Source organism: Schistocerca piceifrons, chromosome 2, assembly GCF_021461385.2.
Source record: "Schistocerca piceifrons isolate TAMUIC-IGC-003096 chromosome 2, iqSchPice1.1, whole genome shotgun sequence".
Taxonomy (NCBI): Eukaryota; Metazoa; Arthropoda; class Insecta; order Orthoptera; family Acrididae; genus Schistocerca; species Schistocerca piceifrons.
The window spans coordinates 258,121,035-258,133,764 of record NC_060139.1 but is presented as its reverse complement, the minus strand read 5'-3'; the positions used below and the strand labels follow the sequence as shown (position 1 = coordinate 258,133,764).

Here is a 12,730-nt window from a genome sequence, read left to right as displayed (position 1 = left end):
CAACAATGCAAACATAAGACCAACCAACGTTTTCGACAGAGAGAAATTCAGATGCAAAGTAGACAAACAAGAAGTTACATCAGAGCAACCGAACAAAAACAGTCCAGACCAAAGGGGTCAGAAGAATGTAACCAAGCCTTCTCGGAAAGAATGAAAGCCTATTGGAACAACAAGAAGAACCTAAAAAGAAGCTGACTGAGTCATTTGCTTAATGTCTTCCATTTATTGGGAGAATTCACTAATAATAATATTCAAATGAAAACAAAAAGTCTTATTAATGTCCAGTATGTAGCCATATTTACAAATTAATTTGTGATGTGAGTGTAAAATGACTGTTTTCACATCATTACAATTAATCATGCAAATGACCCATGAAACATGAAATTAACTAACTGTTTTCTTCCAATCAAGTAAGTGTTGAGTTACCAATAGGTGATAAACAGCAGCTGTTTAATATAACTGAGGAAGTAGAAATAGCATTTTTCTTTCTAATTTACTTGATTCAATGTAGCATATGCCCCCTAATAGTATTTAGCATAATAATAGTGGTTTTTGCGTTTTACAATGTACAGATTAACTTTTTGACTTACATTAACATATAATTTTACCTGTTCCAAATCCCTAAATGTTCTCTTTCTTGTTGGGATCTACAGAATATGAAGGATAAATGGTCTACAGCAGTAAATCCAGCTAAAATGTCAAAATGTGCTTCCATCTTAACCAAATTTTTTAATGGTATGTAATTACTATTTCTCTGGGATTAAAAATAGTTTCTTCAGTAACATTGATATGTACTTTCTGAGATATATGAGCATCAAAACAAGGAAGGTGTTTGTTATGAAAGAAACTAATTGTTTGCAAAATCTGTCTGGGGGCATGCAAACACATGTGCCAACAAGTTCATATTTATTTTCTGATAAGATAGTCTCTCTCTCTCCCCCTCCCTCCCTCCCCCCCCCTCTCTCTCTCTCTCTCTCTCTCTCTCTCTCTCTCTCTCTCTCTCTCTCTCTCCCCGCATGTGCCATCTCCCCTTCCCCTCCCCTTCATCTCATTTACATTTTGTTTTTCTTCAGAAAGATGTTTGTCATTTTGTGCTTTTGTAAACAGAGGTACCTATATAAAGTATTACCAACAGCATTTAGAGCCACTTCAGTTAACAGGTGCTTGCAGAAAGGGTACAATGGCCAGATCAGACAAAGTTAACGTTGTTGTTATTGGAGCAGGACTAAGTGGTAAGGAATTATTAACAAATCTTTTCAAAAATCCATTGTTTCAGGAGTTTACCAGAACAACCACAAAATAAAGAGGATACATGAATGTTTATTTTAATTTCCTGGTTTGACATCTCAAATCTCTACAACTCAGAAGTCACATATTAAGAATTTTTTCTAGTGTTATTTTGCTAAGCTTTATTGCTATAGAGTTCACTTTAAAATGATTTATAAAAAGAAAATATTCATTACAGGACTGGCTGCAGCACTTGAACTACATAAACGAGGAATTGAGGTGACAGTTCTGGAAGCTTTAGATAGAGTCGGTGGCCGAACATTCACGCTCACCCCTTCTACAGAACATGAAGGGAGTGACAAGGACTATGGGTGGGCTGATCTTGGAGCATCATTTGTTGGCCCAACACAAACACATATCATGAAACTGATCAAAGAACTTGAATGTGAGCTAATACCATGTCTTGATGCACTAGACAGAGTGCATTATAGCAAGGTTAGTGTTAAGGTTCAACAGTGTTTGTTGATTGTGGTGATCACATTCATATTTTGTCCCACAGGGATAGAAATGGAATTCATTGTAATTGGAAGCATTGTGTTTCCTGAAACATGAGGAAAATGTAATGTCAGTGCTGTAAATGTGGACAGAACCTTGTGGCTGTTACTAGACAGGAAGTGAGAGACAGGATTACAAGAAGTGTTCATATTATTCAGGAAACAAGATGAAGGTCTTCTGAGTTCAGTGTGGCAACTGACTTCTTCATCAGATTTTGCTGTCTTCTCCTTTTTTCTGCATTACTTGTTGACACTTTCAAACCTGTGTTGTCATGAAAGCTGAAATTATTATCTGTTAGCAGATCTAGCCATATCCATAAATTTTTTGCAAAACACCTGCCTTTTTTACTTTCATTGAACTGAAGTATGTGACATTTGTGCAGCATGCAACAATGCTCCTAGAAATAGGCAACTGAGAAGGCAGTGATATAGCATGTTTCTTTCTTTTTTAAAATGGTTTTCATAGATAGTCTAAAAGGGAACATAATGAAAGAAATATGTTTGAGTGAATAAACTAGCTTGGTATTTAAATTATTGGCTTATAGTACAAAAAGACAAGTTCAAATTATATGCTTATGTGAACTGGGTTACAGATGGTGTGGAATAAAAATATATATGTGGCTTAGCATCCCAATGGGAGAAGCAGAATTTTAAAAAAAGTTAAAACAGTAAATTGAGAAAAACTTAGAATATGTTCCTTATGGAAACATCCTTGTATGCCATGAGATCAATATTTGAAGTTACAGGGAAAGTAATTAACCCATAACATGACCATGATTTGACCTTGTCTTTTCTGTACTATAAGCCAATAATTTTAATATCATGCTACTTTAGTAATTCAGATATATTTCTTTCATTATGTTCTCTTTTTTAGTCTGAAGACTGGTTTGATGCAGCTCTTATGCTGACTCTTCATCTCTGAATAGGTACCACAACCTTTTGAACCTGCTTACTGTCGACCCATAGAATGCCAGTTTTGTTTGCCCTGAAGGTAACATCCTCCTGAGCAGTCCCTGCTGGAGATCCAAATGGAACCTCCAAAATACTTAACCAAGAGGTTGCCATCATCATTAATCCACACAGTAGATCTGCTTGCCACCAGGGGAAAAATATTGAGGCCATAGTTATCCCTTGCTTATCTGTTAAACTCTGTCTATAATGACTTCATTATCAACAGGCTGTTAAACTCTAATCTTCCTTTCTGATATGAACTGGGTTACAAGCGGTGTGGAATGTGGAAATGTTTAAATAATAGTGACTTAAAATATATGTTTAAGCAAAATATCTTCTTTCAAAGAAGAATATAAGCATTATAATGAATTTATTTTAGTGAGTTATTGCAAAATTGTTTTGTGGTACCCAGTTATCCCTACTACATTTTCACAGACTTTATAAGCTTACATGCCTTTCAGTGTGGCTCAGAATATGTTATTTGACAGTTCCATCAATGTGAGAAACAGAGACACTTGAATAAGTTATTGAAAAAACCAGCTCAGCTTTGGGAACTTGCAGCCTTCAGTGTGTGTGTGTGTGTGTGTGTGTGTGTGTGTGTGTGTGTGAGAGAGAGAGAGAGAGAGAGAGAGAGAGAGAGAGAGAGAGAGAGAGAGCATGTGTGCACTCATGCATGTGTGTGGTACACTTTGATGAAGAAAAGGCATTCTCCTGCCCAATACTTAGATTACATGCCTATCTGCTACTTTGCACTTCCTCTCTATTGAGAGTTTCTCGGGATTTTTACAGGTACTAGCAGACTGAAGCTTTGAGTAATCCAAAGTACATGCTCAGATGGTGCAGTCATAGTGTGTTACTTGCAAAAGACCCACCTAGAAGGTACATTTCAATGTACATCTTTTTGTAGAGTGAATTCCTCATTCTGCTTGGTAGTTGTTACTCACCTATATTTTCTCAGAATTTCTATGAACTTCATTCTTATTAGAGACATGCACTAGTGCTATCCAATCTTTTTTTAAGATATTAGTTTTAATAACATTCTTTGTATGTCATTGTCTGGTAGAAACTTAGCAAGAAGTCCTACAGCTGGCACAGTCAGAGAAAATCTCAAACATGAATACACACATTAGTGGACTCGTAAATACATACCTCCTGCCGACCTTAACTTGGTGTAATCATCAAAAGATGTGTTGAAGTTTATAATAGAAATCAAAGGCATATCCATAAATTGTTTTATGGACTATATAACGATATATAAACTGTTTTGCAATTTGATGCCCTTTCCAATTATGTGGTTCCACTTTCTCATGTTTCTTAAGCTATTAATTGCTTCAAGATAAAGAAAGATAAAGATCTGGAATTTCGGATGGATAATTTAAATTATAAACACACTGCCACGATATTACCTGAGCTATTTCATTGAACAATGATATGACAAAGTAAATTATTTAGTTCTCAAAGAGCAAATTACCATATAGATTTTTGTTTCAGGGCCGGCACTGCCAATATAATGGACCATGGCCCACATTCTGGAAGAGTAATCCCTTGGCAGCATGGGATGTAGTTCGAATGGTGCGCCGTATGGACAAAATGTGTCGCCAAGTACCAACAGACAAACCTTGGAATGCTCCTCTTGCACAAGAGTGGGATGCAATAACTGTGCGTGAATATCTTCGCAAGCACTGCTGGACAAGGTCTATAATATTTCTAAATTATTAAATATTGTGATAAAAGCTTTGTTCCTGAATTAGCTAATTTTTCAAGTTATAACTGTATCCACTTATCATAAAATGCCACAATTTAGAATAAAATTCAAATATAGAAATCATACATTAATTTATGCATGATGATGATAGTTGAGCTCTGTGGCCATGGATTAAATAGCTTGAATAATTACAGCTGCCAGCCAATTTTATATAACTTTATTTGTGCTGAGAAACATTTTGGGCAACTGTAACTACATGGCTTGTAAGTCAGCCACACAGTCAGTGCATCATTAAAGCTCAAAATATGTCAAAACAAGGAGCTACAAGTTACAAACTGAAAGACAGCTGCAATGTTGAAAATACAGTTGATAAAAAGATAACATTGATGAAGATGTAAATGAACTATACTGACTGAAGGTGGATTAAAAGCCAAAACACACCCTGTCACAAATAAAGCTACATAAAAAGTTGCTGGTTTCTGTAATTCTTCAAACAATTAAAAATCTTAAATTAGTAGGTGTCTCCTGTCATTAGATATCAGAGCATTTTGCCGCTATAGATTGAGAAACACTCATTCTTGAACATTTCTGAAATGCATTATCTATCCTCTCCCATTTTTAAATTCATGATACTCATTTTTAATGAGAATTACATTGACTGCCACTTCTTATAATCAAGACAACAGTAGGGCACCATTACACAATTTTATTTATGCTTTTGGCAGAAGAGAACATTTTTGTTCAGCAATATACTAATGTTTACTGTCATGACATTGTATAATGTTGGCGTCTTTTTAACACCACAATTTCCAGTCAGTTTCTTTAGCTACATGTCTTTTCTGTAAGTTTCCATTACATGGGTCACAAACACTGAAACACACAATAAGGCTAATAACAAAAACATTCCTATGGGATTATCATGATGTAAGAAAGTCCTAGAATAGGCATAAACTTCCCAAATATCGCAGCTTCAAATTATGTAGCATCAAAATTGCATCTACATTGCAGTCATCGTGTATTAAAACTACTGCCATAAATGAAAGACATTGCTCGAAAAACATTTGCATTAAAGTTTTTGCAGAGTACTGAAATGTTCAGTGGCTGGAGCAGATATTGTAGATGTCATCCTGATAAGAAATTTGCCAAAGTAATATCTGTAACTGCCTATTATTGTCAATATTTGTTACTGTAATGTTTAGAGTCCTGCTAGCATTGAAGACATTCTAAGCAAATTCGCTGTTTGAAAAGACCAAATGTGGCTATAAATGGTTGTAGGAAATTTCTTGTAGAATATAACTACTTTTGGATTAAAGGAGACCACTCACCAAAAAGCAGAAGCTTTAAGTTGTTGATAGGCACATACATAAAGAAAGAAAACTTGCTAGCTTTCGGAGTAATCCTTTTCCAAGGTAAAGTAGAAAACACACACACACACACACACACACACACACACACACACACACACACACACAGCTGCATTTCAGTAGGTAGACTAGGTTGTGGTGGGGGTTGTGTATTAAAGGTAAAAGGTATTAAAGGTGAAAGGTATGGGTAAAGGGAGAGAAAGGTGGGAAGTAGGGAGCGGCCTTGGGGTTGAGCGGTTAGCAGTTCTGAGGGAGGCAGCCGGTTTGCTGGCTAGAAATCCAGGAGGGAGAGATAGCAGGTACATGGGGTAGGCACATGATTCAGGCTGTCACAGCCAGTAGGGAGCGACGCGTCTTGAAGGTGGCATGCTGACATGAATTGCAAGGGGTGACAGGATGGACAAAGGGGAAAATCTTGGGTTGAGGGCTTGGGGACAGTGGGTTACTGGAGATTGCGGCCAGGACAATTACAGTGCGAAGGATTTGTTGCAAGGATAATTCCCATATGTTTAGTTCAGAGAAGCTGATGGTGGATGGGAGGATCCGAATGACCAGTGTTCTGAAACAGCCATTGAAACTGAGCATTTTTTGCTGAACCGCATGTTGTTCTTGGTAACAATTTGGTGGTGTCCATTCATCCCTGTGGACAGCTGGTTGGTCATCACATCAGCATAAAAAGTTGTACAGTGTCTGCAGCAGAGATGGTAAATGACACGGCTCTTTCATGTTTTTCTTACTGCTTCAGGACATTTTTGTAGTGAAGTACACACATCTCATGTATGCCCATAATTAAATATCTCAGTGACTCTCACTTGGCTCTTAATGTTTGGAAAGTGTATAGTAATGCTGTAATAACTGTTATAGTTTCTGTGGTGCTTGTAACAATATTTGTACCTAATAAAGTCTTGAAAGGAGAATATAAGATGAACATCAACAAAAGCAAAATGAGGATAATGGAATGTAGTCGAATTAAGTCGGGTGATGCTGAGGGAATTAGGAAATGTGACACTTAAAGTAGTAAAGGAGTTTTGCTATTTGGGGAGCAAAATAACTGATGATGGTCGAAGTAGAGAGGATATAAAATGCAGACTGGTAATGGCAAGGAAAGCGTTTCTGAAGAAGAGAAATTTATTAACATCAAGTATAGATTTAAGTGTCAGGAAGTCGTTTCTGAAAGTATTTGTATGGAGTGTAGCCATGTATGGAAGTGAAACATGAATGATAAATAGTTTGGACAAGAAGAGAATAGCAGCTTTTGAAATGTGGTGCTACAGAAGAATGCTGAAGATTAGATGGGTAGATCACATAACTAATGAGGAGGTTTTGAATAGAATTGGGGAGAAGAGGAGTTTGTGGCACAACTTGACAAGAAGAAGGGACCAGTTGGTAGGACATGTTCTGAGGCATCAAGGGATCACAAATTTAGCATTGGAGGGCAGCGTGGAGGGTAAAAATTGTAGAGGAAGACCAAGAGATGAATACACTAAGCAGATTCAGAAGGATGTAGGTTGCAGTAAGTACTGGGATATGAAGAAGCTTGCACAGGATAGAGTAGCATGGAGAGCTGCATCAAACCAGTCTCAGGACTGAAGACAACAACAACAATAAAGATTTCTGAGTCAACAAATATGCACATACATTGCAATAGTAGGAGATAGGAAAAGAGGCTGTATCTTACAAATGTATTTATTAAGACACAACGAGAGTTAATTGATAAAGTTACTTGTGTTGCAGAGATGCAGTTGAATTCCTTGAATCAATATGTCAGTTTAACAACACAGCTGATGCCCATGAGATCTCCTTGTTGTATTATTTGTGGTACATGCACCAAGGAAAGGGCATGGACAGCCTGTGGAGCATTAAAGATGGTGCTCAGGAGAACAGGATCCAGGGTGGCACTCAACAAATTAGCATTAAGCTAGCACAGAAGCTAGAAGGTATGCAGCACTCTCATAAGTCATTCTATAATTGAATTTTTTGTTAATCGTATGATTTCCTTTTTTACAGTAAAATGTTTTTGTGCACTACAGGTTGCATACACCTGAACTGCCCAGTTGTAAAAGTTGAGTACCATGGAAACACTGTCAAAGTACAGACCTTACAGGGCAAGGAATTTGTCAGTTCCTATGTGATACTTGCCACACCACCATCAGTGCAGGTACATTTGACATGTAATATGATTATTAATCACATTAAGATATGTTCTTGCTGTAAAAACAATATCACCCCCACTACGAAGATAGTAACACAAACTGGTTAATGAAAACTTGTTGTAAATTATAGATGAAGATTCACTTTGATCCACCACTGCCACCATTAAGAAATGGGCTATTGCAGAGGATTCCAATGGGATTGGTGATGAAGTGTTTAGTTTTCTATGAAAAACAGTTCTGGATTAACCAAGGTATGAAAAGAATTTTATAAAATATGAGTTTTTCCGTATTAATAATGAAAATGGACCCATGTTACATTAAAGTCAAATGACTGAAGTCATTGTCTTGTATGAACAAATCAATGAATCACACTATTTCAGAAATGCCTTTGATTTTTGTAGGTTACAGTGGCTTTGTAACTTGTGGTGATGGCATTGAAATAGTAAGCCATGTCCTGGAAGATATTAAACCTGGAGTTACTCTGTGTGGCCTTATTTGCTTCATATATGGTGACCAAGCCATAAAACTGTCTAAAATGAGTTTAGAAGGAAGGAAGACTGCTGTCTGTTTGTCTTTGGCAAAGTTTTACAAATCTGAGGAAGCTCTGATAGTAAGTTTCTACTTAGTTATTTTGTAACAGTTAACAACAATATCATTTAAAGTTACCTCATCTGAAACTGACACTAGGCCCCTGTTATTCACATATCTGACACTGCCGGTTCAGTTTGTGTATGCTCATGAATAGAAGTTTATACATGCTGCCTTTTCACAGCTTCTGTGAAGTTCATTCAGAATGGAAGCCCACCACAATCTTTCATGTTTCCAGTATCTACCTTTCTCTCATTAGCAGTATTTTTAATGAGTATGCACCCAGGCTTTCGACCTTTGTTGAACCCATAACATGGTTTCTATTTTGTAGCATGTTATATGGTGTTTTACAAGTATATGGATTTGCAGTAAGAGACTTTTATTCTTTAATGGCACCAGGAGACAATCACTTTGGCAACACACAATGAGATCCATTCCCAGTTTAATTACAGTCTAAATGATGAGAAACGAAATCAGCAAAACCTCAGAAAGACACATAACAAAGTTGAAACTTCCCAGCAGATTAAAACTGTTTTTCGGACTGAGACTTGAACTCAGGGCCTTTGCCTTTCACATTGATCTACCAACTAAGCTACATAATTAATTCCATCACTACATCATCTCCTACCTTCCAAACTTTACAGAAGCTCTCCTGCGAAACTTGTGGGACTAGCACTCCTGGAAGAAAGGAACTGCGGAGACATGGCTTAGCCACAGCCAGGGGGTTGTTTCCAGAATGAAATTTTCACTCTGCAGCAGAGTTTATGCTGATACATAACTTCATGGCAGATTACAACTGTGTCAGACTGAGATCCGAATGTGAGATCTTTGTGTTTCAAGGGCACGTGGCAAATCTCGGTCTGGCACACAGTGTTAATCTGCTAAGAAGTTTCATATCAGTGCACACTCTGCTGCAAAGTGAAAATTTCATACTGGATCTATGAAAGTTGTTGAAATATTATTTAAAGAAAATAACAACTCAACTGCAAACCCCAAAAATTTGTAAACTGTCCCTTTGCCTGAAAGATCACATACTGCAAGTATTCCATTACAGACAGTAAGTTCATATTTTAATATCACACGTGTCTTGATAAAAGAAGTCACTTTGTTGGTGTTTCTGATTCTTAGTCAATCCCTTCAATTGAAACAGCTGTATTCTCTTTCTGCATGTAAAAACAATTCTGCCATGGCTACAAAAATAAACATAACAGACAATGAAAATGGAAAACTTACAGTTCTATTGCAAGACTGCATTTCCCTTTTAAAATTATACAGAGAAGAGATATGTTGCCTAATAATAATAGCTCCATGCTGAATGTTAATTCACTAATTTGGTCGTGGGGAGAATGTACAGTTTTGTTTTTTAACTAGAAGCTCTATGGTGCTTATTAGGATTTTCCTTTCAAGAATATTTTTGTTGATACCAGTTATGTAAGTAACAGCTTCATATAAAATGTTAGTAGATACTAAGACCATTATATTACTTGGATATTATTTTCTTGTGTTATTAAAATGTGAGCATATTTTGTGTAATAGTTTACCTAGTATTATATATGTATAGTATTTTGTATATGTATAGTATTTTGCAGCAGCACATACATATGAATACACTGCAACAAAAAGTGACTTTTTTATTTGCATGTTTCAGCCTGCACATTATGTAGATAAAATGTGGAGTGAGGAACAGTACATTGGAGGCTGCTACACTTGCTACTTTCCACCTGGTTCACTGACCCGCTATGGCCCTGCACTTAGAGAACCAATTGGTTCCCGCATTTTTCTTGCTGGGACAGAAACAGCCCTTGAATGGACTGGTTACATGAGTGGAGCAGTGGAAGCCGGAGAGCGTGCTGCTTCTCAGGTTAGCCATAAGTTAATTCCTCTTCACCCTTTACTTGTGATGATGTTACAAACTTTTATGGGTAATATGTTAACAAAAATAATCACTTTCTGAAAATATGATATAAGTGGATAGACAAAAAAAATCTACTCTTCAAGCAACGGCTGGAGGAAACCCATAAAAGTTAATGAAATGTTTAGTAATAATAGGAGAAGGGTAATTATATCAACCTGATGTAAGGGGTCCTGGTCTGGAAACAACCAACTCAGAAGTTATAAGTGAAAATCTGAGTCAGTCAGTCTGTTCTATTGCAAGCTCTTTGCTTTCCATATCTGGGGAGGATATAGTATTGACCAAAAGAAGGGAAAAAAGTGTGCAATAGACATGGCTCTAAAGTGCCTCCCTTAAGAGCTTTGAGCATTTGTTCATCTTTTTGACTGTGAAAGCACTTCTTTTACTGAACTAGTGCCCATACCTCTTAAGGTATGTACTTTAGATCCCATGTTTACTGCACACTTTTTTTTCTAGTTTTGGTCCATACTATATCCTCCACAGATATGGAAAGTAAATAGCTTGCAATAGAAGAGATTGACTGTCAGATTTTCACTTATACCTTTTGAGTTGCTTGTTTATAGACCAGGACCCCTTACATCAAATTGACGTATTTACTCTTTTCTATCATCCCATAAAGTTTGTAATACCATGATGGATTCACCCTGTATTCAGCAGAAATGAAGTTTTCTTAGAAAAAAGTGTTGTCTTACCTGTATGAGATTGGATGAAAAGGGAGAGGGGGACTGGCTGTGATGAGTGTTACATATCCTTAAACAGTGACTAAGATATGAGCATGTTAAATAAACAGTATACAAAATTTTCCACAGTTCAAATAATTGGTACCTGTAATTGGTATGCTTGAAGAGATTTCCAAACAAAATGTCTCCAGTTTTCAGACACTGAAAATTTTTCTCATCTTTTCTGGCTCTCAACTATCTTAGTGTGTCCATTTCTTTCAGTGGCTATTGAAATGAAAATCAGTGGCCCAGTAAATTAGGCTGATAAAACATTATGAAGGATATAATTATGTAGGATATAATTTAAATTCACAATTATATTAGATGAAAATGGTTATATAATATTTGACTATCTGATGAACTGCTATTGAAGATAAGTAAATGGTATTTAGTGCAGGGAATGTTCTTTATTGTTATCTTTTATATCTTTTGGATATTGCAGTTGATTTTTATAATAATCAGTGCTGTTTATTTGGAAATATTGTAGTATTTAGTAACTTTTTCATATACAAGCCATGACATACTGAGATGCTGCAAAAAATTGAGAAGACTACTTTGAAATGTGGTTTCCACTTTCAATAAAACTGTCATCTTTGACTGTGACTGTTGTACGTTTAAAAAATACAATTTTGATACAGATCCTAACTGCTGAGGGACTCATATCCAGTAACAAAGTACAACAGACAAAGGCTCCACAAAACACTGAAGTACAGGTGCCACGGTTCAGACTTGGTGATTTGTGGATCGATCAGCTCCAGCCCAGCCTTGGAAGATTTGCAGCTGTTGCTACTGCTACAGTTGCACTTGTGACCTCATTATTTGCATTCCAGACAGAAGCTGTCATCTAAAACAACTGCCTCTCAACCGAATTACTAGAAAATATACTAAAACAACACAGGAGTATTGAACATCAGGAGTCACCAGGAAGATGGCTACTCATCTCATTAAAACACTCTCTAAGCAAAGATTCTATGTAACATCTTGCTGTGTAATGTGATCTTATTACAAACTTTGTACTAGTTAAATGACTTTAAATGCTCTCTGAGATTTTTCTCAGCTTATGAGTAAGCCTGTTGTATTCTCTTTTGAAAAGAGATTTATGTCTACAAAGAATTTATTAATATTTTTGTATTTGTTTATATGAAAAATCTGATTAAAGAAACTGTTGTTTTAGTAATACGTTTATTGAAGTTTATTTACTTGTGTGCTGATCGAAACCCACCTTTCAACAAAACATCAATTTGTTGCTTTTTCCAAAATGTGTTGCTTACATCTATCAGTTCAAAGAAAGCAGTAAAATACCTGTAGTTTCAAATTCTTTGATGCATATGTGTGATTACCTCAAACGAACTGAAGTTCTGACAAACATTAACTAACACTGAGCTTTAAATTAATAACTGGGAAGTAACACTTATATATTTCCTAGATAAGATGATGGATAGCCCCATACAAAGTATGGCTTACAACCAAAATTTCATTACCTCACCATACAGTGTGTCTCAAGCTATTAGGAACACAATTATAAAAATGACAGAGGATCATAAACTGAACATTTTG

The 12,730-nt window shown here is 36.3% G+C and overlaps 1 protein-coding gene across 1 annotated transcript; it reads left to right on the top strand.

The window, feature by feature from the left end:
* Positions 1-1,142: 1,142 nt before the first annotated feature.
* LOC124777377 (amine oxidase [flavin-containing]-like) lies at positions 1,143-12,271 on the top strand. Its single transcript, XM_047252765.1, has 9 exons — positions 1,143-1,232; positions 1,466-1,722; positions 4,224-4,426; positions 7,536-7,738; positions 7,832-7,959; positions 8,085-8,205; positions 8,356-8,564; positions 10,191-10,403; positions 11,812-12,271. The coding sequence occupies exons 1-9, from the start codon at positions 1,181-1,183 to the stop codon at positions 12,019-12,021; spliced, it is 1,596 nt and encodes a 531-aa protein (XP_047108721.1). The 5' UTR covers positions 1,143-1,180; the 3' UTR covers positions 12,022-12,271.
* Positions 12,272-12,730: the final 459 nt, after the last annotated feature.

Coding starts and splice junctions, on each gene's coding strand:
- LOC124777377 (XM_047252765.1), top strand. CDS start 1,181: ATGGCCAGATCAGACAAAGTTAACGTTGTTGTTATTGGAGCAGGACTA. Junction 8,206..8,355: donor ACAGTTCTGGATTAACCAAG/GTATGAAAAGAA, acceptor TGATTTTTGTAG/GTTACAGTGGCTTTGTAACT. Junction 10,404..11,811: donor GAGAGCGTGCTGCTTCTCAG/GTTAGCCATAAG, acceptor ATTTTGATACAG/ATCCTAACTGCTGAGGGACT.